General features: G+C 35.5%; 1 protein-coding gene across 2 annotated transcripts; it reads right to left on the bottom strand.

The window, feature by feature from the left end:
- Positions 1-7,665: 7,665 nt before the first annotated feature.
- Positions 7,666-23,069, bottom strand: LOC110928593 (casein kinase 1-like protein HD16). Of its 2 annotated transcripts, none has more exons than XM_022171612.2 (19): positions 22,858-23,069; positions 21,920-21,996; positions 21,464-21,845; positions 19,901-20,026; positions 19,720-19,793; positions 18,931-19,000; positions 18,776-18,831; positions 18,606-18,677; positions 17,621-17,715; positions 17,453-17,519; positions 16,823-16,952; positions 15,918-16,136; positions 14,815-14,942; positions 13,828-14,002; positions 13,551-13,641; positions 12,837-12,994; positions 11,113-11,301; positions 9,224-9,306; positions 7,666-8,092 (listed from the first exon to the last, which is right to left on the bottom strand). In XM_022171612.2, the coding sequence occupies exons 3-18, from the start codon at positions 21,785-21,787 to the stop codon at positions 9,247-9,249; spliced, it is 2,034 nt and encodes a 677-aa protein (XP_022027304.1). In that variant the 5' UTR covers positions 21,788-21,845; positions 21,920-21,996; positions 22,858-23,069; the 3' UTR covers positions 7,666-8,092; positions 9,224-9,246. The 2 variants fall into 2 exon arrangements, with proteins under 2 accessions (XP_022027304.1, XP_022027305.1); XM_022171613.2 differs by having other exon boundaries at positions 21,464-21,708.
- Positions 23,070-24,626: the final 1,557 nt, after the last annotated feature.

Raw genomic sequence — 24,626 nt, 5'->3', positions numbered from 1 at the left:
GAACACTTCAGTGTTCTCAAATACTGTAACAAAAACTTCCAAAGTTCAAATCCTCTAACACAAACACACCAGAGGAAGAAACAATCCACTCGAATGGTCCAGCCGATCGAGCCAACCGTCCGATCGAACAGGACTGTCCAATTGGATATACCAGCCGATCGAACAGGCCGTTCGATCGAACCTGCCGTTCGATCGACCAGCCCATTCGATCCATCCATACTTGTTTACCTTTCCGCGTTACTTATCGTTATGCTATCGAACTATTCAGGCTAATCTTACTCTCAGCGCTCCTTTCAATCCACAATCAATCACTGTGAGTATACTCGAACCCTTTTTGCTTTAGCACTTTTGGGTGTTACATACGTTACCTATCAAAATCACAAACAAACACACTATACAAACTATTTGAACGCTAACCGATCGCATGTATTACGTGATTAAATGTATGCTTGTTATTATGTTTACACGTGGAAAGCTGTCTACCTGCCTTAGCAACGTAGTACTATAGTTTGGACTCAGCACCCGTTCACACGGGGGTTGTTAAGGACAATCTACTTGCATGATTTACGGTGGTGATCATGTATTGCGAACTGTCTCGGACAGTCAACCCGCAATCACTGGTATTGATAGGTCCATGTCGATAATTTACATGCATCATTGCTCTCTGTGTACGTGCCGGTTATGCGTAAACTATTCGAAACTCTATATGCTATTATCAAACTTGTATGCTCACCTTTACATTTTATGTATTGACTCTATTTTAACGTATGTGACAGGTGCTTAAGTTGCTAGGATGCTTAGACGTGTGGTGATGCATACAAGGCTAGGGAGTCTAGAAACAATAAACACTTGTCTGTAATAATTAAACCTGAGTTGTTGGAACGGAATTTCCTGTCTTGATGCTTTCTATGATAACTTGTTATTTATTTGGGACACGGTATGGGACGTGTCATTTAAACTGAATTTATATTATAGTTGTTGTGGAAACTTCTGGACAATCTGTTTCGCTCAGTGCCGCGCCCCGATGATTCCGCCATCGGTTGGGGTGTGACATAAAGATCCTAGAGTGAGTTGCTACTGCAGGATATACCTCCTGCTTGGGCGGCTGCAAGTGCCGCAGCAACTTGTTCGTTAATCAGAGCCGTCAACTAGGCTTGAGTCATGTTAACACGTCCACTCATGATCTTCATATCAAAGGGAACATAGGTGAGAGAGGTTCGCGAAAAGTGCGATGACAGAAGAGAGTAAGCACACAAGTGTTCTCAAGCAATAGTGGTTACGTTTATCTAAGCATACCATGAGCAAAGTTCTATGTAATCTAGCAAGTAGGCAATGTAAACATGAATAACAGTACCTATAGTGTTGAGTCTTGCACGTGGAGCGAAGCGTCGTTGTGGATCGTTGAGCACTGTACAGGTTATAGCCTGGTTTTAATAAAAACATTTTCCCCTTATTAAAACCATGTTCACTATAACCAATGGCTCTGATACCAATCTGTCACACCCCCAAAAATCCACACGCGGAGTACCACCGCATGGGGGCGTGACATGACCAGGATCAAGCCACCAATCATATTGAACATAAATAGTCATAAATGTAATTCAACCAAACAATATGAAAGGTGTTCAAAACAAAGCACAGTAAGTGTTTAGCGGAAGCATATTTGTGAAAAACCCAAACGTAAGTACTAAGTTTGAAATGTCATAAATGTTTAACATGGCATCCCCGATCGATGTCCACAACGACCGCGCCTCCCAGTGCAAGCTTCCTGAGCACCTATTGACCTGCAAGGCATGTAACAACGAGTCAACAACAAAGTTGAGCGAGTTCACAGTTGGTTGTTTAGTTATAGTATTCGTTTCGTAAATCACGTGTTCGTTTTGTAAACCATGTATCGTATTTATTTGTATCGCGGCCTTCTAGGCATGTTTGCGAAGATTAGTGGGGGTTTTCCATGTATTCTAGACTAGTTATATTTGTATCGCGGCCATCCAGGCATGTTTGTGAAGATTAGTATTCGTATCGCGGCCATTCCAAGCATGTGTGCGAAGATTAGTATTGTATTCGTATCGCGGCCATTCCAGGCATGTGTGCGAAGATTAGTGGGGGCTTCCCATGTGTTACTAGTCTAGCTGTATCTATAAGTGACCTTCCCCTAACGCGGTCAGTGGTACGTATTCCGGTAACGATGAAAGTACAAGTAATCAATCCCATTCCCAACCCCGGGAATCCCATGCCTTGGTAAGAGTGTGAACTCACCTTGGTTTGCTCGGTAGTTAAACAAAAGGTCACTTGAGTTGTATGTGGTCAACCACGTCCTAACATGGTTACCATACAAGTCAGGTTTATGGTTTAAGTAACGCACGTATGGTTTTCTACACATATACTAACAAGTTGCATACAAGTATTGATCATGGCTTACATGTATAATCATGGCAGTTAACAGTTCATACGAGCTCAACAGTAGCATCACGTAACAAACAAACCCCAAGTATGCAGCCCAAGTGGTTGGGCTTGAAACAATACACAAGTCCAACAGAATGTGTGATTAAGTGGTCTCGAGTCGAGACAGTGTGGTCTCGGGTCATACGTTCATCACTCGAGACTAGGCGGTCTCGAGTCATGTCTCGAGTCGCAACCAGACTCGCAATCGTGATCTCGAGTCATGTTTCGAGACAGTGAGTTCTCGACTCGCAATCTGTGTCGAGACCGGAAGATGTAACTGACTTCCTGATTTCCTTAATTTGCAGCTCAATAATTCTGTAAAAATAGCAAACAACTTTGGCAGTTTCGCAAATCAGATTAAACAACACTTTTAACAGCAATCATGAATATTCAGCAACCCTAATCATGATCTAAGCAAGAACAATCAACCCATCATCATACGAAACATACAATCGGATCATTAAACTAGCGGATTCTAGACTAACATGCACCCTAGTTCATGTGTACATCAAATCATTCAAGATAGCAAATCACTTATTCGAATCATCATCATAAATCTGTTAACATGTGTTCAATCCATTCGATTTATATGAACACTATCCAATATATATATAGGAGCCGATTACAAGAACATCAACATTAACAGTTTATAACACCATCAATTATATTTCATCCCTTAATTCATCATGTAGAGCATATATATCACAACATCATGTATAATACAACCAACAATAAACACTAACCGGATTAGAGGTTGAAACAAGAGTTAATCTGAAAGCTTCAAGGGATGGGGGTGGGGTCGCCGGTTTCGAGAGAGGAAAAGAGAAAGATGTAGGGTTTGTGTGTTTCTAGTTTTGCAAGTTATGAGAATCAAACTCCCACATTGGGTTATGTGTCTTCGCATAAGGGGGGGCCGAACCCTTCATTGGGCTGCCCTCTAGGTCTCGAGTCCAAGTATAGTGAGCCGAGAAAGAGAAGTGTACGGCCCAAAAGGGCTTGTGCGATTAGGACAAGTGTTGTGCAACTATACTTATAACATTCATATAAATCACGTAGCACATAATATAACAACGTCGTAACATACATTGAAATCAAGCACATCAATAAATCAAGTAACGTTCATACAAGTTGCATCAAAAGGTTCTGGAATACGGGTTGTCACACTTCGTGCCAAGGGGAGTACCGACAAGGCCTGTTCCCATGAAGTTGTTGTTAAGGGTGGAAGGCTCGTCACCGGGGACTGAAGGAGCTGGTCAAGGGTCAGCTCATGGCCTAGTGGAGCACCGCTTGTAGCTGGTTGGGATGAGAAGAGAGGGTATGCTGTAGGATTTGGCCTCGCGTACAGATACGGGTTAGGATTTGGAGGATTACTGGGGCCAGCCTCACCCCTAGATGTAAAAGGAGGTCCGGGAGATAATGTTGGTTCAGGCTCATTATAGTCTAGACGAATCCTTACTCCCTTGTCTCTTTCCCTACTTACATATTGGTTGAGGAGAGACCTCAACTCAAGGAAATTGTTGGCAACCCCCTCGGGGGTAAGTTCAACACGTGTCAGGGTGTCCGAGACACCAACATTGGGAGAAGGGACTCCGGATCTAGACGGAGTTGGAGTGTTGAAAGTGAGGAATTCAGGAGTGCTCCCCGGAGTTGAGAAAGAAGTTGGTATAGCCACATGAGCTTGGCTAGTACCCGGGGTAGAGGTGTTTGGAACCTGATTTACTTCTCCCGGTGATCCACTTTCTGACATGGTAATTTCAGGAGAATGGAGCTACACTACTAGGTCTTTTGAAGAAAAATAGTGGCGTAGCCCCACGGTGGGCGCCAACTTGTTGATGCAACAAATAACAGACCAAGGATGGTAGCTGGGTCGGTTAGGCAAAAGGGTTGAAGGGTTCAACTTTGCCTAACACAGGTCGTGGGGTCCCCCCACGTTTGCAAGACGTGGAGAGAGGTTCACTAGTTTGATTTTGTAATTTGCTGAAGATCCTCCTCTGTATGTGTTCAGATTCGGATGAATTAGCAAAAGGAATGTGTGTGTTGATTGTGAGAGAAAGTATCTTGCGAGAAGCAAGTACTCGTGATGTATGACCAGGGATTTCGAGAAATCAGGGCTGGCCTGGAATGTCCTCTCCTCAGTTAATGAAGTGTCAACTTTATAGGAGAAGACATCTCCCTAAGGAGAATGTGTATGACTAGTGACCATGCTTGCAGTGGGGGTTTTGCCCTTTTTGGGGGTTGAAGGCTTTGACCTGCGGGTAAAAGAATGTGCTCTGTGGCTCCATGTTGCTTTTGCGGCTGGCGAGTTGGTGAAGTGATTCGGAGATGTGACCATTTACTGTTCTCATATTGCTTTACTTCACCTCCTCAGCTTTTCAACCTTTGAACCGTTTAACCTTTGGGCATTCATGTATTTTAGTCATTTTATTTAGTCTTGAGCTATCTCCGTCATCAGACGTATTAGAAGTTTGTTTGGTCTCGACATTCTAGTTACCTCATGAGTTATATATATTTAGGAATTAGGAATCGGCTTGACTATATATAGTTTATTTATTTATATCGGGATGTTGAGTTATAACCAAATTTAAGTAAAACTGTGAGAACCATATAAACACTTATACATATTGCTTAAAAATATGATACATACAGTCCTTCTTTTCTCTTTTCTGCAACTACATAAGATCAGCGCTATATACTTCTATCAAAAACTGGATATTAACAACTTTAATCACGATGCAAATATTAGATCTAGTTTCTATTCGATTTACATTATGTCATTTTATGAGTTGTTACAATCAAACTTTAGCAATAAAAAAATCCAACAAAATACAAAATAATACAAGCAGAAATGTAGTGAATAAAAAGTTAAAACCAGTTATAAACTTTAAAATGGAACAAAAAGACTTCACATCATCACCATCAACAACTTTATTGAACATCAATCCAAATGGGACTAAAATAACAAGACCAGTCTATTGAAATAAATGTTAACTTTCATTGAAACACTTTACAAGTGTCGATAAAAGTCATTTTTCTGGTAGTAAATAAACTGTCTTTAAATCCTATCTAACAACCACCGCGTTTCTTAAAAAGCTCGATGAACTAATCGTCTAGAGAATGATTCGGTCAAAGACCGGATATTAGCAACTCTAATCAAGATGCAAAGAATAGATCTAGTTTCTATTCGATTTACATTAGGTCATTTTATGAGTTATTACAATCAAACTTTAGTAAACAAAAAAAAATCCAACAAAATACATAATATTACAAAAGGAAGTCTAGTGAATAAAAAGAAAATAAACAATAGACTTAAAAAGGGAAGAAAGATATTTCATCATCATGAACAACTTTATTGAACATCAATCCAAATGGGACCAAATGATAATAAGACTAATATATTGATAAATATTTTGATTCTATAAAATCCAAACACTTAGCGTTGGTGAAAGTCATTTTTCTAGTAGTAAATAAACTGTCTGAAAATCCTATCTAATAACCGCCGCTTTCCTTAAAAATAACTCGATAAACTAAGCATTTAGAGAATGATTGAAGTCCGTTTGGTGTATTGAACAGAAAACGACCGGGACAATACATCGAGCTCATTTCTCCATTCGTGCCCTTGATCAAAGTTTTGAACATAACTATCTTCATCATAAGAAACTTGAACATGCTTCGATGGCAACCGCATCATAAACTTCTTTCTCTCCCTCCTTAACTTCTTCCAAATCAGCTTCCACACTGACTTTGAAGACCCTCTTGGTTCATGAGTCATGGAGTCATGAACGCGTTCATATTTGACCGTTGAGCTTCGAACCATCTTCATATCCATGGCTAACACTTGAGGTTTGACTAGGGTTTTTGGAAAAGATTAAAGAAACATGTTCATATATATAATGTATATGTGTGTATATGTATGTATAGTGTGTATTATGGTGGTAATGAAGAAGATTACAAGATCAAGGTCAACAATATGAGGCAAGAAGCCAAGATTAGTGTTTGTTTATATAAACAATGGAATGTGATTAAGATGGTTGCGTATTATATTTGGAGAAAATGATGTCTTATATAAATTACCATATGTTGCCTCGTGTATGTTTTTGCTAATTTAATAATTTGGCTAATTTCAAATAAAGATTAGCTAGAGTGATTAATTATCAAAATGAGTTGAGTTGTATTACACAAAAATTAATAAATGTAAAAATATCGTGTTTTAAAATTAGTAGAGTAATTATGTAATTACTCTAGAGTAATAATAATCCCGTAATATAATTTAAAAAACACGATTTTTTTTAGATCATGTGCCTAAAATATGTGTTTGACAAGATGAGAAAAAATAAAAAAAATATAAAAAAAAATCCTTCACTTCTCATGTTAAGCCCAATTTGTATGTTAAAACTCTATATTTATAAGTGTTTTTGAAGTATATGTTTTATTTCATAATTTAAATTGATTGGATATTTTATCTCAAATTCAAAATATGTAAAGAGAAATTAGTATAAAGTTTTTAAATCGGTAAAGATTTGTGTAGCTCCAAATTGTTTTAGTTTATGTTCCTATTTATTATATGGATATATCAAGAGAGAGATACAATTTAATGAGGCTACTATGAAATACTTGCTATGAATAAGGCAAGCTCTTCTATATATGTCCATCATTCATGGTTTCCCTTGACTATAAGATCGAGGTTCAAGAAATAGTGAATGCTATTAAATATTTACTTATGGGTGGGACCATGGTTGTTAATGGCAAATAGCGATATACAGCGGTCACTGTTTTATAAATAACTACACTAGAAAAAAAAAATAAAAAAATTGATATGTATATTATATCAAAATACCCTAATATATACGATATTTTACATGTATATTTAACAAAACCTAAAATCCCACTATTTATGGCCACATACCCTGTAGCGACCTTCAACCTATACGTTACGTTATTTGCTATAGCAACCATAGCGACCGCTATTGACAACTATGGGTGGGACAAACTTTCTGGTTCATGGTTTCTCTTGTCTATATGGTTCATCCAGGCAAGCTTAATATGCAAAAACATAAAATAAACTATATTTTATATGTTAACAGGTCGTCGAGGGAGAGATCGAGCTTCAAGAAATAGTGAATGGTCTTGATATGCAAAAAAACAAAACAAGATAAACTTTTCATGTCAATGCGCCGCTTTGCACCCGCGGGCCCACAAACATGGCCCATTAACATTTTCCCATGAAAAAGGATCAATTCAGCAAGAATAGTATAAATCTCTTCACCATTTCTTGCATTACAATATCAAGTCATTAAACAACACACATTTTAGTTTTGACCACCAGTTTAGACTCCCAAAGTTTAGCAACTATACACCATATACTTACTACACACCACCAAACCCGAAAGAGATAGGGGTGCTGAAACAAAACCCTTTCTTCTTCGCGACAACAACAGAGTATAAATTACGGATCTTTCTTTTTTTTCTTAATATAAAAGGGTCCAGAAACGTTGACTTTAAGTCAAATCACTTTTTCTCAAGAAACGGGTGACGGGAAGGCGGCTAAACGACATCATTTTGAGCAGACATTTGATACCCTCATCGAAAGGGAAGGCGTAATGGGAAGTTTTCTGTGCATATTTCAGTTTGTAGGATCGCCACAATCGCCCTGTGAAATAATAATGGAGAAAGTTAGGTGCAAGAACAAGAAATGTCCTATAAGTAATGGACCGAAATGTCTTAACAGGTCGAACCATGTGACAAACTAAACTATATAACTTGAGTGTTCGGCAAATGCTTGTTAATTAATAAACTAATGATTGTTAGGATTTAATTTTATATATTTTAGTCGTATGATATTAAATTGTTTTTTTAATCATAGATAATTGTGATAGTCACATAGGTGGTGTTTGTTTTTCCAAAAAAGATCTGTGCAGGCTCTTCTTTCTGCGCCGCGCAGAGCACGCACAGACATTGCCATCTGCAGACTGTATATTTTCCAAAGACGTTTCATTAAAAAAGTCTGCGCGAACTCTTCTTGGTGCAGACTTGACCCAACCACTTCTAAGATCTTCTAAGGTCTGTAAAGGGTTAAACACCACCACCCACCACCACCACCACCGTCCACCACCCACAACCATGGTCCGTACACCACCACTAGTTTATTTTAGAAGTCTACATACATTAAAAAACAAACAACCTAGTTCTTGCAGACTACAGAGGTTTAGTCCACCTCTTCTTCTACAGATGTCTGCAGATGTGGTCCGCAGACTGCAAACATTTTACCTCTTAAAAAACAAACACCACCATAGTGTATGAAAAGGTCATACAACTCTTCATATATTGAAACTACTTTATTGGCCACTCGTATGGATCTTGTTTCCTTTGTATACCAAATCTTAGCCATAAACATGTAACATGATGAACATGTTTTTTTTTAAATTGGTGAAGACAAGGGTACCATTGGTCACCCGTTCTATATAGTAAAGTAAAAAACTACCGACGTGTTAAAAGATTTAAGGGCATTTTAGTCATCAAACATGTTTTGGCCGGATTTTATACGAGTAAAACACAATGCATACTTGTTTGGTATAACTTCATTAAAGTAGTTTCCATATATGGATGGCCTTACAGAAAAAGCTCCAAGAATTATATATTTATTATTAGTAGTTTATTAAATTGAAAATACGGGTAAAAGGTCTTAAAATATGGTTAAATAAACAATCTTAGTTTCGTTCTTAAATAATATGTTGTGTAACTTGTCTAAATCAAAATCAGTTTATCCACACGTTATACGTACCACCAAAAAAATTCTTGCAAATTTCAAGATACGGTTCTCCCGTAACAGATGGATGCTATGTACAAATTCTTTGACCATTTTTCCTACAAAAAAAAATATAAAACAAGTTAATCAGTCAATAAATATACCCAAACCTGTTTTGACTCGTTATCTAACCCGCTCAAACCGCCCCCTATTATACTCATTAAATTACCCGCACACCACACCTAATTTACCACCTCTACCGAAGCCTGATATTTGTGTATCATATTGTCCATCTTATAATTTCCAATATCTATCTGTTTTTTTTTTTTATAAATATTTGCAAGATTTTATTTTGAAAAAGAGCAAATGTCAGATATACCCCATAGGATTTCTCTAAATTTACACATAACCCCCTGGATTTTATTTTCACATGATTAAATTTTTTAACCAATGTTTTCATAACCGGACAGCCACCTGGTTTAAAGAACCAAATGACACCATAAATAATTTATAATTTACACACACATCTAACTAAGGGGCTGTTTGTTTACCTCTTAATGAGGCTCTTAATGGTTCCTCTTACTGGTTCAATACTTAATGGTTCAGATTGTTTGTTTCGTGAGTAAATGTCTGAATGGTTCAGACATTTGCCTCTGAATGATTAAGTATTATACAAAGTCTGAACGGTTAAGACCTCTAATCTGAATTGGTCAGACATTTGCCTCTGAAGGGTTAAGCATTATACTGGCTCTTAATGGTTCAGACCTCTTACTCGTTCAGCACTTAATGGTTCAGACATCTTACTAGTTCAGCACTTAACCATTCAAAAGTTGCCAAACAGCCCCTAACTAAAAAATAAAATATGAATCTAATTTATCTTTTGGTGTGGATTTGCAATGTCAACACAATATGAAGGTTAGAATAAACAAAATATGGAGCCCGAGTATATGAGAATTTGTAAAAAAAAAAAAAAAAAAAAAAAAAAAAAAAAAAAAAACAAAACAAAACTTTTTTTAGGTCGGGTCCAAAAGTACTCAACCGTACCGGTTATTTAGCCGGTCCAGTTCTAAGAACGGTTCCTCAAACTTTATTTTAACAAAGAGTAAAGTACACGAATGGTTCCCGTGGTTAACCAAAATTTTGGATTTGGTCCCTAGATTTTCAAAAGTACATGGATGGTCCCTGTGGTTTGCCCTTTGTAACAAATTTAAAGGTTTCAAGTTTTAACAGGTCTAAGTTAAGGACTAAATGCGTTACAAAGTGCAAACCATAGGGACCATCCATGTACTTTTGACAAAAGTTGAGGAGTAAACGCATTACAAAGTGCAAACCATAGGAACCATCCTTGTACTGTTGAAAAGCTAGGGATCAAATCCGAAGTCTTGGTCAACCACAGGGACCATCTGTGTACTTTACTCTTTAACAAATATGTCATTTCTTGCATGATTAAATCCATAAACTTATAAAAGAGTTAATTACTGTTTTCATCCCTGTGGTTTGTCAAAAATTACTATTTCAGTCCATTAGTTTAAAATTGCGATTTCAGTCCCTGTGGTTTCACTTTCGTAACCATTTCAGTCCCTGTACTTACAGAATAAATGGATTGAAATGGTTACGAAAGTGAAACCACAGGGACTGAAATAGTTACGAAAGTGAAACCACAGGGACTAAAATCACAATTTTTAAACTAATGGACCGAAAAAGTGATTTTTGACAAACCATAGGGACGAAAACAGTAATTAACTCCTTATAAAAACTCAAAGAATACGTCCTCCTTTTTAGCATACTTAAGTCCCTAAAATTTATTAAAACCACCTTTTCGCCTAGCTTTTATAACTTTTTATGTGTGAATTCAGCAGAAATCCGTAGGATCATTTTTCACATTTGCTATTTAAAAATTTCAGAAAATCCGAAAACATTAATACCTTAACATGTGTACAAGGAAAAGTGGTAGTCCTAAGTGTTTCTTGAGTAACATCTTGAAGTCTCCTTTTGGAAGTACTAAGAATAAAAGCGGCTTGATCTTCAGTGGCAGCAGCCGATGTGATTCGGTACCCGTTTTCCCATCTTCTATGAATCCCTTCACTGGGATATAGAAAATCAAGCTCCACAACCTGCAAGTTTTGAATCTTTTGAGAAAAATATTCATGTTTTAATTACCAAAACGCTCCGCATCGTTGAGATATTTAAAGGAAGTTTGGATTTGCGTCAACTAATCACTTCGTTGCAATTTAATCACTTTTTTGCGTTGACAAAAACGGATTATCGTTCCGATTATCTATAATTGGCATTGTTAGCTTTATCTAACTGATTATCTGATTCCTATTCTCGTTCGTTAAGTTGCAATAATCACTTTGAAAGGAGGTGGTTTTACTTTTACGCAACAAAATAAGAATTAAACGCAACAAAGGGAATACTTTTTGTGTAGAGTAAATTACGTTTTTGACCCCTGTGGTTACATCACTTTTACTATATTAGCCCAAAACAAGAATTTTTAACATATCTGCCTCCATGGTCTCTATAACTAACCATTTTGGCCCCTAAGTCTAGAGATCATGGGGGCCAAAATGGTTAGACTTAGGGGCCAAAATGGTTAGTTATATAGACCATGGGGGCAGATATGTTAAAAATTCTTATTTTGGGCTAATATAGTAAAAGTGATATAACCACAGGGGTCAAAAACGTAATTTACTCTTTTGTGTATATATCACTTTTTGTTTGCACATTATCTCCTCATTGAAAATAGGGTTGATTTGAGGTTCACAAAATCTCTTTACTATTTAGAAATTTTTATGTCATAATTACCTAGTTGCCCCTTGGCATTATTAAAAGAATTATTGGGCCTTTAAAGTGATTATTGCCATTTGATGTTGCAATAATCAATTAAGGGTGGGTGACTAAAATTATGAAGGATTTTTTTTATTATCCAAGTCAATAATCATATTAAAAATGATAAATCACTTAACTTTTAAAGAGTTAGTTACATAGTTAGTCCCTGTGGTTTGCACAAAATAGCATACTTAGGTACTAATAGTTTAAAATCACCTTCTAGGGTATTAACTTTTCATTTTGTAACGTTTGGAGGTATTAACTTCTTAGGTATTAACATAGTTAGTCCCTATGGTTTGCACAAAATAACATACTTAAGTACTAACAGAATGTGATTTTAAACCTACAAATAACGTTAATACCTCCGAACGTTACAAAATGAAAAGTTAATACCTTAAAATGTGATTTTAAACTATTAGTACCCAAGTATGTTACATTGTGCAAACCGCAGGGACTAACTATGTAATTAACTCACTTTTAAATAAATAAAAATACCTTAACTCTAAAAACTTATCTTTAGATAAAAAAGGTCCTTTTTTGCATAACAAAATCTTTTAAACTTCTTAAAAATCAAATGAAAAGGTGCCTTTTTGCATGATTAAGTCCCTAAACTTTATAAAACTTTATAAAAAGGACCTTTTTGTAAGGTTGTAAAAGTCCAAGAATTTAATCTTGCAAAAATATCGTCAAACGACTTATGTGCAAATTCAACAAAAGTCCATAAGCTTTTATTTATAGTTGTCCTTTGTATGTTGTAACTAAAGGGTACTATAGACATTTGACAAGCAGGTATAAACTATAAATCCAATTTGAAATATACCTGATTAGAATATTGTGTATCACGAGACATCACGATGCCCCATTTATTCCCCGAAGTGGTCATTGAAGTGACCAAAAAGCCCTCCTTCCATTTCTTGTTGATCCATTTGAATGGAAAAACTTCACTCACTTTGTATGATTGTTGTGTATATGTTGTCCCTAATGATGGTTAAAAACAAAAACTATAACAACCGTATTTTTGGAAATTCATATTCTTGACTCTTAGCAAAAGTTCGACTCAACAAAAAAAGGGTAAAATACCATTTTTGTCCCTAAGGTTTGGCCTGTTTTGCGACTTTCGTTCAAAGGTTTGTTTTCCTGCATCTGGATCCAAAAGGTTTGAAATCTTGTCGTTTTCATCCGGATCGTTTACTCCATACATTTTTCTCCGTTAAGTCAGGGTGTTTCCGTCTTTTTTGTTAAATTAAAGGGCAATTTGGTCTTTTTCAGGGGTATTCAGTCTTTTTACATAAAGTGAAAAAGACCGAGTTGCCCTTTAAGTTAGCAAAAAAGACGGAAATACCCCTGACTTAACGGAGAAAAATGTATGGAGTAAACGATCCGGATGAAAACGACAAGATTTCAAACCTTTTGGATCCAGATGCGGAAAAACAAACCTTTGGATGAAAGTCGCAAAACTAGCCAAACCTCAGGGACAAAAATGACATTTTATTCTAAAAAAAAGAAACGGAAAGAATCAAAGAATAGAACTTACCCTTGGACATTACAACCAAGGCAGTACCATTTGATGCACCCGCAAGTGACGTAATGTAATAATTCTTCTCCCATTGTTCCATTATCCACTCCTTAAATACATACAAAAAAGCATTCAAATGTGTATTGTAAAGGCGGAAATTAATATCAATGGTCAACCCAAATTATATAAAATTATACCCTTTTGACTCATTAATCCAACTAAACCACCCATTACGCTACCTATAGTTTATTGCACATAGAATATAAGAGGAAGGCATAAAAGCAATGTATATTACCTTGCGTAAAAAGACGGGGGAAATTTCATAAACTTGTGAAGTGAACCCAGTCCCGGCATCCATGATGACGGCCCATAGATTCTGGGATGATGCTACACAGCTAACGTAAAGCCCATCGTTTTTCCCTTGTTCCACATGTTGGTGTAGTCTTGAATCCCTTACATTGTAATAGTACCTACCATTTATAAATATAATTATACATATATACATAGAAATGATTTATAAATATGGAATATTACAAAGCAATGTACTAAGATCAATTCCATTCGAGGTTGTCAATAGCGACAAGCTACCTATATGCTACGTAGCAATAGCGATGAAATAGCAGGTGCCATTTCATATTTAGCGATACACTAGAAGAAAGTCTTAGAAATATTTTACATGTATATTTTATCAAAATTCTGCCAAATATGGAAGAAAATACTCTTCTTTTTTCTATCTTCAAACTAACTAAAATGTAGAAATATCCCACTGAAATTTTAATGAGTAAAGTACATGGATAGTCCCTAATCCCTATGAGTTTCCAAAATTTTGGATTTGATCCCTAGCTTACCAAAAGTCAACAGATGGTCCCGGTCGTTTGCACTTTGTAACGCATTTAGTCCCCAACTTTTGCCAAAAGTACATGGATAGTCCCTATGATTTTCCAAAATTTTGGATTTGATCCCTAGCTTACCAAAAGTCAACAGATGGTCCCGGTCATTTGCACTTTGTAACGCATTTAGTCCCCAACTTTTGCCAAAAGTACATGGATGGTCGTTGTGGTTTGCACTTTGTAACGCATTTAGTCCCTAACTTGGACCTCCTGAAACCTTTAGATTTGTTGGTTGGGGACTAAATGCATTACAAAGTGCAAACCACAGGGACCATCTGTGTACTTTTGAAAAGCTAGGGACCAAATCCAAAATTTTGGAAAACCCGTGTACTTTATTCAATTTTAATTGAAAATGATTATTATATTTCACGAAAACATAAGTGACATCATACCTTTGTTTCATTGGTGTTCTTGATGAATAAACGGAAATCCACTGATTAGCGGGAATCCCGAGCCTGATTTTCTTCCTAGGCTGAGTGTCTTCCAAATTACTAAGTAACCTTCCCCTCTTTTGCCCCACCTAAATAAAACACACAAACAAATAACATTATATAAAAAATATCCCTTACACTAGAACTAGATTTTTATTCGGGTCGTGTTTTATCAACAAGTAAAAGTAAACTATTTAGCTAGAAGAGAGTTAAAACTCGAATAAATTTTATTTTAATGCATAAAACACTTAGAGTAAACTGCCATTTTGGTCCCTATGGTTTGGTCAATTTTGCCACTTTAGTCCAAAACTCAAACTTTTTTGCATCTGGTCCCTGTGGTTTCAGCTTTATTGCCATTTTGGTCCAAAAATGAAATCAGGTCATATTTGTCTTATAAAATCCTGTTATTTTGTCATTTTACGCAGGGGCAAAATGATCATTTCTTTTTTATAAATAAATACCATATTTTATAAGACAAATATGACCTGATTTGCCCCTAAGGAAAATGACAAAATTGCAGGATTTTATAAGACAAGTATAAGTATGACCTGATTTCATTTTTGGACCAAAATGGCAATAAAACTGAAACCACAGGGACCCAGATGCAAAAGGTTTGAGTTTTGGACTAAAGTGGTAAAAGTAACCAAACCTCAGGGACCAAAATGGCAGTTTACTCAAACACTTAATAAACTAAATTATAATCAAAATAATAAAATTTGTAGTCATACTTGATACAAGATTCGTTAAAACGTAAAAGATCTAACAAATAATAAAAAAAAAAAGATTGTTATGCATTGAACACCTCACAAATGGGTCAAAAGTCACTCAAATTGTATATGCATTGAACACCTCACAAATCATCCTATTCAAAAACTTAATTTATTATTGAAATAAAAAAATGCAATCACATTCGTATTGACACACTAATTATTCATAAAAAGATAGTTTACTTGTGAGCCCAATATGACTTGTTTTGGCCCGTACTTCAAAATTGTACGTAACCCACCCGAACCACCCAATAAACCATTAATTACTAAAATACAAATTAATCATAAAAAACGAACCTTTAGGGCACCGTCAATTCGCAATGGACGCAAAGAGGCATTAGAAACCAGACAATTTTCGAACAATGCGATAAGCTTCGAGTAATTAGGTTCTTCATCAAATTTTAAACTTGTCACCACTTCAAGAAACTCTTTAAATGGTGAAGGACAAAAGTAACAAAGATGATCGGGAGACGTCGCCATCTTCTTTCTACAAACAAGGAACCCTTTGTTATCGCCCTGCAAAAACATAATTAAAACATGACGTCATAAATTTAATACATTTTCCGTAATTTTTTGATAAGTTTTTGTTTGAAACATTAGAGTGGTGTTTGAAGTATACATTTAGACGTGATTTGTGATATTTAATAATCATAAGAGTAAGAGACACTGATGGTTCCTGTGGTTTACCAAAATTTTGGATTTGGTACCTGGCTTTTCAAAAGTACACGATTGGTCCCTGTGGTTTGCACTTTGTAACACATTTAGTCCCCAACCAACAAATCTAAAGTTTTTAGCATGTCCGAGTTAAGGACTAAATGCGTTACAAAGTGCAAACCACAGGGACCATCCATGTACGTTTGGAAAAAGTTGGGGACTAAATGCGTTACAAAGTGCAAACCACAGGGACCATCCATGTACATTTGGTAAAAGTTGGGGACTAAATGCGTTACAAAGTGCAAACCCCGGGACCATCTGTGAACTTTTAGAAAGCTAGAGACCAAATCCAAAATTTTAGTAAAACTACAAGGACCATCCGTGTACTTTAATCATATCTAGATAACCAGTTGTATATAATTGGACCATAGAAAAAATGGTTTGAAAACGTTTCCGCCGGAGATTAATAATAAACTAATGATTGGGTCCCACTTTCGGGAAAAAAAATTGAAAACTTGAATAACTTAATAAATATGAAATGAACTCACAATGAAACCTTGCCACGGAAGTTTCCCTTTAAGGAGAAATATCAATGTATAAGCCAAAGATTCAAGATCATCTCTTCTGCTTCCTGTTCTTCCTAAATGTGCATGTACACTTGCGTAACGTACCGTTCCCCTATATATAAAAAAATGTGACATTTATAGGAAAGTTATCAACAAATAAAAGATAAAATAGACACCAGTTTTTTATCGTTAAGAAAGAAATCCCATTTTGTTAATTAATTCTTTTGAGTGCTAGATATTTAATGAAGGAGTTATTTCAAAGACACGATACTTTTAAAAAAAGAGTAAATTGTCATTTTCCGCCCTGAGGTTTGGTCACTTTTGCGACTTTCATCCAAAGGTTTGTTTTTTCGCATCTGGGTCCACGTGGTTTCAAAATCTGGTCATTCTCGTCCCAGAGGGCAAACCTCGAGGGACGAAAGTCGCAATAAATTGCCAAACCCTAGGGACGAAAATGGCAAGATTTTGAAACCACAAGGGCCCAGATGCGAAAAACACAAACCTTTGGATGAAAGTAGCAAAAGTGGCTAATCCTCGTGAACACGAAAATGAAAATTTACTCTTAAAAAAACATATGGCGCATCATAGAACGATCGTAAAACAATTAATTACCTGAACACATCAGGCTTTTGGTCATAGTCAACATGATTACCCGAAGAAGTGTCCCTCCATTTTGAAGCTGAAATAATTTCGATTAAACAATAGACCCGTTATAAACCTCATCCAGAATATGTATAAAACATGAACTTAAATAAAAAAATAATAAATGAAAAAAAATACCTAAACCAAGATCAACTAAATACAACTTTTTCTCATTGGGTGTCCCGGGCTGACCAAGTAAAAAATTTTCTGGCTTCACATCTCCATGAACAAAACTGAGAAACAATAACGATCAAACCGTCACATATATTAGAGTATTAAATTATACTTAACTTCATATGTATCCTTTTAAAAGGTTTAAATTTCAAATATATCCGTCTAAATTTCATATTATCATTCTTACACTTATAAAACACTAAAAACTATATGTCTCAGTTTCGTAGTAATAATATAAATCAGTTACTTATAACAGTTTGTCTCACTAAATACGACAAGGAAAACACCGGTATTATATTAAATCATCTTAGTCAAGGTTTAAAAGAACGGAAACGAGTTTCGAGGCGTTCTCCCTTCGCCTCACGAGGCGTAAGCCTCGAGGCGAAATGAGGCGCAAGGCCGAGGCGGTATTAATAAATAAATATAAAAATTATATATTTTATAAAAATAATAATAATAACTAATTTCATCATCAGATTCATCAAAATCATCAAAAACACACTTAAAAAGACATGAAATGCTTGAAATTGACACAAAAAGTCAAAAACATCAAAAATAACTACCAAAATCCCATGAGGCGCAGCTTTCTTAGCGCCTCAGCCTATACATTAAAAACATCATGAGGCGCGCCTCAGACACGTTTTTTGGCCGTTTCGCCTCGAGGCGCGCCTTGAGGCGCACGCCTCAAACGTTTTTTAAAACCATGATCTTAGTGCATAACCTTTACTTCGTTATTCAATGTAACAGGCCATTACAAGTAACTGATTCTATTATTTACTTTGAAATGGGTAGATATAATATTTTTAGTTTTCGAAAAGGTAAGCATGATGCTAAAAATTTAAAAATATATATAATTTTTTTGTTTTAAAAGGATATACATGAAATGGGCTCAAAATTCATTGTTTATTATAAAAGTTTATGTATAAGTGAGGTACAACAATAGGAGTACCCTCTTAAGTGAAGCTGCTCTAATATCGATAAAGACTCCACTGCTATACAAGCAACCATTTCTTCCGAGAGACTGCCAATAGTAAAAATATATATATTTAATTTGATAATTAAAATGCCAAAGAAAAAAAAATCACGAAAACTTATGTGAAAAGGTATATTTTCTTGTACGTTTGGTTGTTAGAGTTCCACACGTCCCACAAACTCGGGCCTAGTTTGTCCATAACCTAAAACAAAAATAGAGAGATTAAATTTTAGAGATTTTTAGAAACTCCATATAAAATAAAATAAAATAAAATAAAATAGAAGAAAAGTGGAAAACTTACAAGGATATAATAGTCTCCTTGGCGGCCTTTGTGGTGGACCATTGGAAGTCCGTAACAACCATTAAGATTACTTCACAAGAATAAAAACATTAATAAGAAATGAGGGTTTGTTGTACTAAATGAGATTCAAGAAGCATAAACAAAAACGTAGATATGACGGTTTCAACCCATTTGCTTATAAATAGGCCGATTTGGATTAAGCAAGTCAAACGGATAACATAAAAATTAACATAGCTTAAAAAGAAATGAGAATCAAATGGGTTAAACAACTCGTAAGTCGTCTGAAAAGTACATTTTTATTAAAAAGACTATTATAGCTAACGGATATTGGATTTAAATAACCCCAACTTTCACCATTTGGCCGCTAACACTCCCAACTTTCAACTTATTTTCCTCTGGCACTCCCAAACTAACTGAACCCTGACCCAGTTAGCTGACGTCAGATGCCACGTCACTAAACAAGTGCCACATCAGCAAAAAAAACTCACCAGGTTAGGGTTCAGTTAGTTTGGGAGTGCCAGAGGAAAATAAGTTGAAAGTCGGGAGTGTTATAGGCCAAATGGTGAAAGTTAGGTTTATTTAAATCCAAGATCCCTATTGCTAAATATATATATATATATATATATGTATGTATATATATATATATATATTTTGTGATCATATTTGATACTTAAATCATCTATTAACATTTAAGATAGTGTTTGCATGTCCATCCAACAAAAAAAAGTGCCCATTTTGACCCTTAACCAACCCGCCAAAATTTGACAATTCTAAGAAAACGTTACATACCTATAAACTTGCCATTCGTAAGGAGGACCATAATTACACCCCTTTCCATTCCGATGCTCTAACTTCAAAGCGACCTACACCCATGTATCATACCCAATATAAATAAACCACATTAATAATAAAAATAAGGACAAATAATAAAATTTGAGTTTGTGAGAAGAAAAAAGACGATAGCATGTACCTCAAGAGCATCCGGCCCCGTGTTTCCCGACCCACCCGTCACCCTTCTACCTACATAAACTTGACCAAAACCTCCTTTTCCTAACTTTCTCTCTAACTTGTATGCAGGAGAATTGCCAACCTGCACCTGAAAAAATAATCAACAAAATGGAGTTAACAAAAAAGGCAAAAATACCCTTGACTTAACAGATAAAAATGGATGGAGTTAACGAGTCGGATGAAAATGGCAAGATTTCAAACCTTTTGAATCCAGATGCGAAAATGGCATTTTACTCTTATTTAAATAATCAAATAATTTCTTGTAATTTTAAATAATTTCTTGTAAATGAAATGTGTTTGTATATTGTGGCCATTTGATACACATTAGGTTGACACGTTCTACTAGTTTCATTTTTTAGCTAATTCATTTGCCTATTGAAAAGATACTCTATTATATTAAATTTGTGAGATATATTATTTTCGTCTCTAATTTCTTTAACGCCTCGAGATTTTAATTCGAATTAATCCACACAAGGCCCAAAATGGCAAGCAAATCTTCGGATATTTCAAGAAACAAGTCTTTCTACTCTAAAAGCATTCAAAGCAAAATTGCATACACATAATTACTCAAGCATGGCATTAAAAACGAGAAACAAGAAAAACTTTGAAAATCAAGAATTAGCGTTTTTGATGATATATGAATGGGTCGATTTGAGTGTTTCATCTCAAAGATGTCAAATTGAGACATTTAGCTAAAACGACAATCAAATAAATAACATTATTATTGTAATAATACAGTTTTCGTTATTGTATTGAACACTTTACTTATTTATAAAAGAAGTGGAAGGTAACCAAAAGAAGTTTATTGTCAACCCAATGTGACCCAATGTTTCCCTATCCATAACTAAAAGAGAGTAAAGTACACGGATGGTCCATGAGGTTTACCAAAATTTTAGATTTGGTCCCTATCTTTCCAAAAGTACACGGATGGTCCCAGCGATTTGCACTTTGTAACGTTAGTCCCCAACCAACAAATCAAAAAGTTTTAGCATGTCCAAGTTAAGGACTAAATGCATTAAAAAGTGCAAACCACAGGGACCAATTCAGTGGCGGATCTAGAAAATTATTATAGGGGCAACGTTTCAAAGAAAAGGGGTAACAAAATCGAAAAAACGTTAAATTTTTCCAAAATTTACACTAAATTTACACTACCATTGGAGCGTCAAGGGGTAACGGAGGTTACCCCTTCTTGAAGGGTAGATCCGCCTCTGGGGACCATCCATGTACTTTTGGAGAAAGTTGGGGACTAAATACGTTACAAAGTGCAAACCACAGGGACCATCCATGTACTTTTGGAAAAAGTTGGGGACTAAATACGTTACAAAGTGCAAACCACAGAGACCATCCATGTACTTTTGGAAAGCTAGGGACCAAATCCGAAATTTTGGTAAACAACAGAGACCATACTTTACTCCTAAAAAAATCACCATTTTCATCCAAAATCATTTTGACCTGTTACTTGCCCTACACAATTTACTCCATTTATCTTGTGAGACCATATAAAAATAGAAAACGACAATAATACCCTTTCAGGAACTGGATCCGAGCTTCCTTCCTCCTCACCATTAGCAACATTTTTTTCCGCACCCACAACCAATTGATCACGAAGTGCCGCATCCAAATTCAACTGGGGGCCACGTCCACCAAATAATTCAACATTTTTATCTTGTTTCGTCGCTCTTCCCCCTCGACCTCTACCAGCTGGCCTCGGCATTGGTGCTTTTGGTGTCTGAGCTTTCCCTCTGCGGGTCCCACGACGAGGAGTAGGGGCTACAACGACATCATCATCGTTATCATTAGTGTTAATGATTTTTTTAGATTGGCGAACTCCACGTCTCAAATCAGGCATCTTTTTGCATGCATAAATATATATATTCTTCAACGTCAAATAACTTTAGATAACATATCTACAAACAAGCACGAAAAATCACGAAATTTTGAAGTAACTATACTTTAATAACTTAGGTAAATGTGAAGTTACCGAATTATCCCGAGATATGATCAATGGTGGATACAAATAAAATATTTCACAAACTCAAAAGGCTGTGTACAACATATCTGCAAAACAAACAAGAAAACATCAATCAACGTATCTATAAAACAAACGAGAAACGTAAAGCAATTCTTTTAACAACTAAAATCCAATTATCGAGATAATTTGATAATCCGGTTTATCCAATAACATCATTTCCCATTTTACCTCCATTTACCATTTTTTTAGACCCCATCTCGGTTCTTTACACACAAGAGGAAATGAAAATCTTGAAAATTTTCATTGCCTTTAAATGAAGCTTAAGGGGTGTTTGGTGTGCATTTAGCGTAATTATCGCGATATTAAGTGCACCGTTATCAGTCTTTATAGTGTCTAGATAAACCGATTATCATTATTTTCTAACTATCTAGGGTCAAAAATCAAAAAAAAAAAAAAAAAAAAAAATCATGATCATCACACAAGAAGCTGGATTAAGAAAACTGATTATTAAATACAAATCAGAGATTTAAAGTAACAACTTTATATCAAATTATTCAAACACATTTATACAAGTTCATCCAGAAAAAACACACATACCAAACATCAAAAATAAATCAAATTAAAAAAAAAAAAAAAAAAGAATAACTGATCTCAATCTGCAAACACCTCTATTTTTACATAATCAAGAAACCCCAACTGCATATTTAGTCATCTAAACTTAATTTCATAAAAAAAAAAAAAAAAAATCTTGCTTCATAACATCTATTGGATTCAAAGTTTCAAACCCACTTGCAGAAATCAAGATCAGATTCTACCCAAACAATAACGATCGGCCAAAAAAAACACAAATAATAATAACAATAATCAAAAAGCAAACACCATCAATGCACAAATGTCAGTATTCAAACAGTAGAATCAAGAACATCAAAAAGGGATAAAGATTATACCTTTGATTGAAAGATTGTGTAGACAGATTGTTGATTGATGTGGGTATTAATAAGATTATGAAAAAAATCCCAAAAGATTAAAAAAGATCGAATTTTGATGAGATGGGGTTGGTTTTATTTATATATGGATGAGTAAAAAAGAGAAAGAAACAATGGTGTGGTGTGTGTTTGTGTGTGTGTGGCGCATGGAAAGATGTGAAACTTGTCAGGCGTAGGATAGTAACGTTCGATTACAATTTACTTACAAGCATCTAGGAGGTTTTGGAGATTGGTTTGGGCTTTTGAGTTTGGTGATATGTATATGGGCTTTTGTTTTGATTTCTTGGGGTTTTCATGTGTATGGTTGTGGGCTAGTTAAATGGGCTGATTTCTGGGTTTTTAGATTAATTGTTATGGGTTGTTGTAGAACTAGTGTATTTGATGATACACTTGGGTCGGGCCCAAAATGGGTCTTCCCGTAAATGGCCCGTTAGTTCAAGGCTTCTAAGCCTGAGTGTGGAGCCAAACCGAGGCTTTGATTATGAACGCACCTATGAGGTGATGAATAAGCTAACTACTTTGTTAAGCCTTGGTAGGACTGCTTACTGCTAGTGACGTGTTAGTAAGATATGCATCTCAAGATATGTGGCTAAGGCCTAGATTGTTAAGCCTTGGCGCACCTATAAAGGAAGTTGCGCTTCAAGCATAGCGAAGGTTTCATCGAGCATTGATGGTGTGTTCGTGGGTTAGTTAAGTGAGTGCATGTGAAGCATTATAGCTTTTTACATATAGAGAATACTCTCACTCAGGATGTAAAGGCGTTCTCATTTATATCTTATCTAAACCATTAGGTAATGTTCACCCTCGAATACGTCTCCATTTTCATAAAACTCTTCTTCATCTTAGTTGACGTACCACCATTACACCTCTTCCACATGTCTCCACACCTCCTCCACACATGACCATTGTGTATATCCACTCTCTCATGCATCATTGCTTCATTTCAATTTTTACCAACTACATGTTCAGAGACGGTACTCTAGGTGCTCTCATGCTCATTGCTTGGGGATTGCTGACAATCTATTTTCATAATTCGCCCAAACCACATTTGCACTGACACGGCTTGTTCAAAGGCGTTGAAAATGCCTTCAAGAGTGAACATAGTTCATAAGGTCTCTTGTTGGGTTTTGAAGATTTAGTATATCTTCAAAATCCTTCACTTCAGATGACAGGATTAATACGCCTTAGGGGCAGCCGCCGTGTTCATTGGACGCGTCCCAAATGTAATAGCCTTATTGATATATCTAAGGTTGATGTTTACCAACATGTTTGCATTCAATGGTCTTTCAAGTCATCTCGAGTTACACCTATATTGTAAGTTTTTATATTTTTATTTATACCCATAAGGTGTGTTTTATGTGGATTTTAACATATTGTATATATTTGGAAAAATCACAAATGGCTAAAAGTTGTTACAAGAGTTGTCGTTACCATACAAGTAGAAAAAGACGATACATGGTACATTTTTCTAGTATTTTCATATTATGGTATTCATGAAAATAGAATCCTATGATCATCTCCATTCTCCCAGATGGATTTATATATTTCTTTATTTTATTGACTATTAACTACAAACAAACAGCCTCTTTATACTAAAAAAAATCTTAAATTTAGTTTTTTAATTAATTGACTACATGTTTTAAAATAATCTATGCTACAACTAGTAATTATGTAATATTAATCATGTAACAGGTTGAAATGGTTAAATAAAGTTGGTTCTGAGCTCATTT

The sequence above is a fragment of the Helianthus annuus genome, chromosome 3, assembly GCF_002127325.2.
Source record: "Helianthus annuus cultivar XRQ/B chromosome 3, HanXRQr2.0-SUNRISE, whole genome shotgun sequence".
Taxonomy (NCBI): Eukaryota; Viridiplantae; Streptophyta; class Magnoliopsida; order Asterales; family Asteraceae; genus Helianthus; species Helianthus annuus.
The sequence above is the reverse complement of the archived record's forward strand: the minus strand, read 5'-3'. Positions and strand labels throughout refer to the sequence as shown.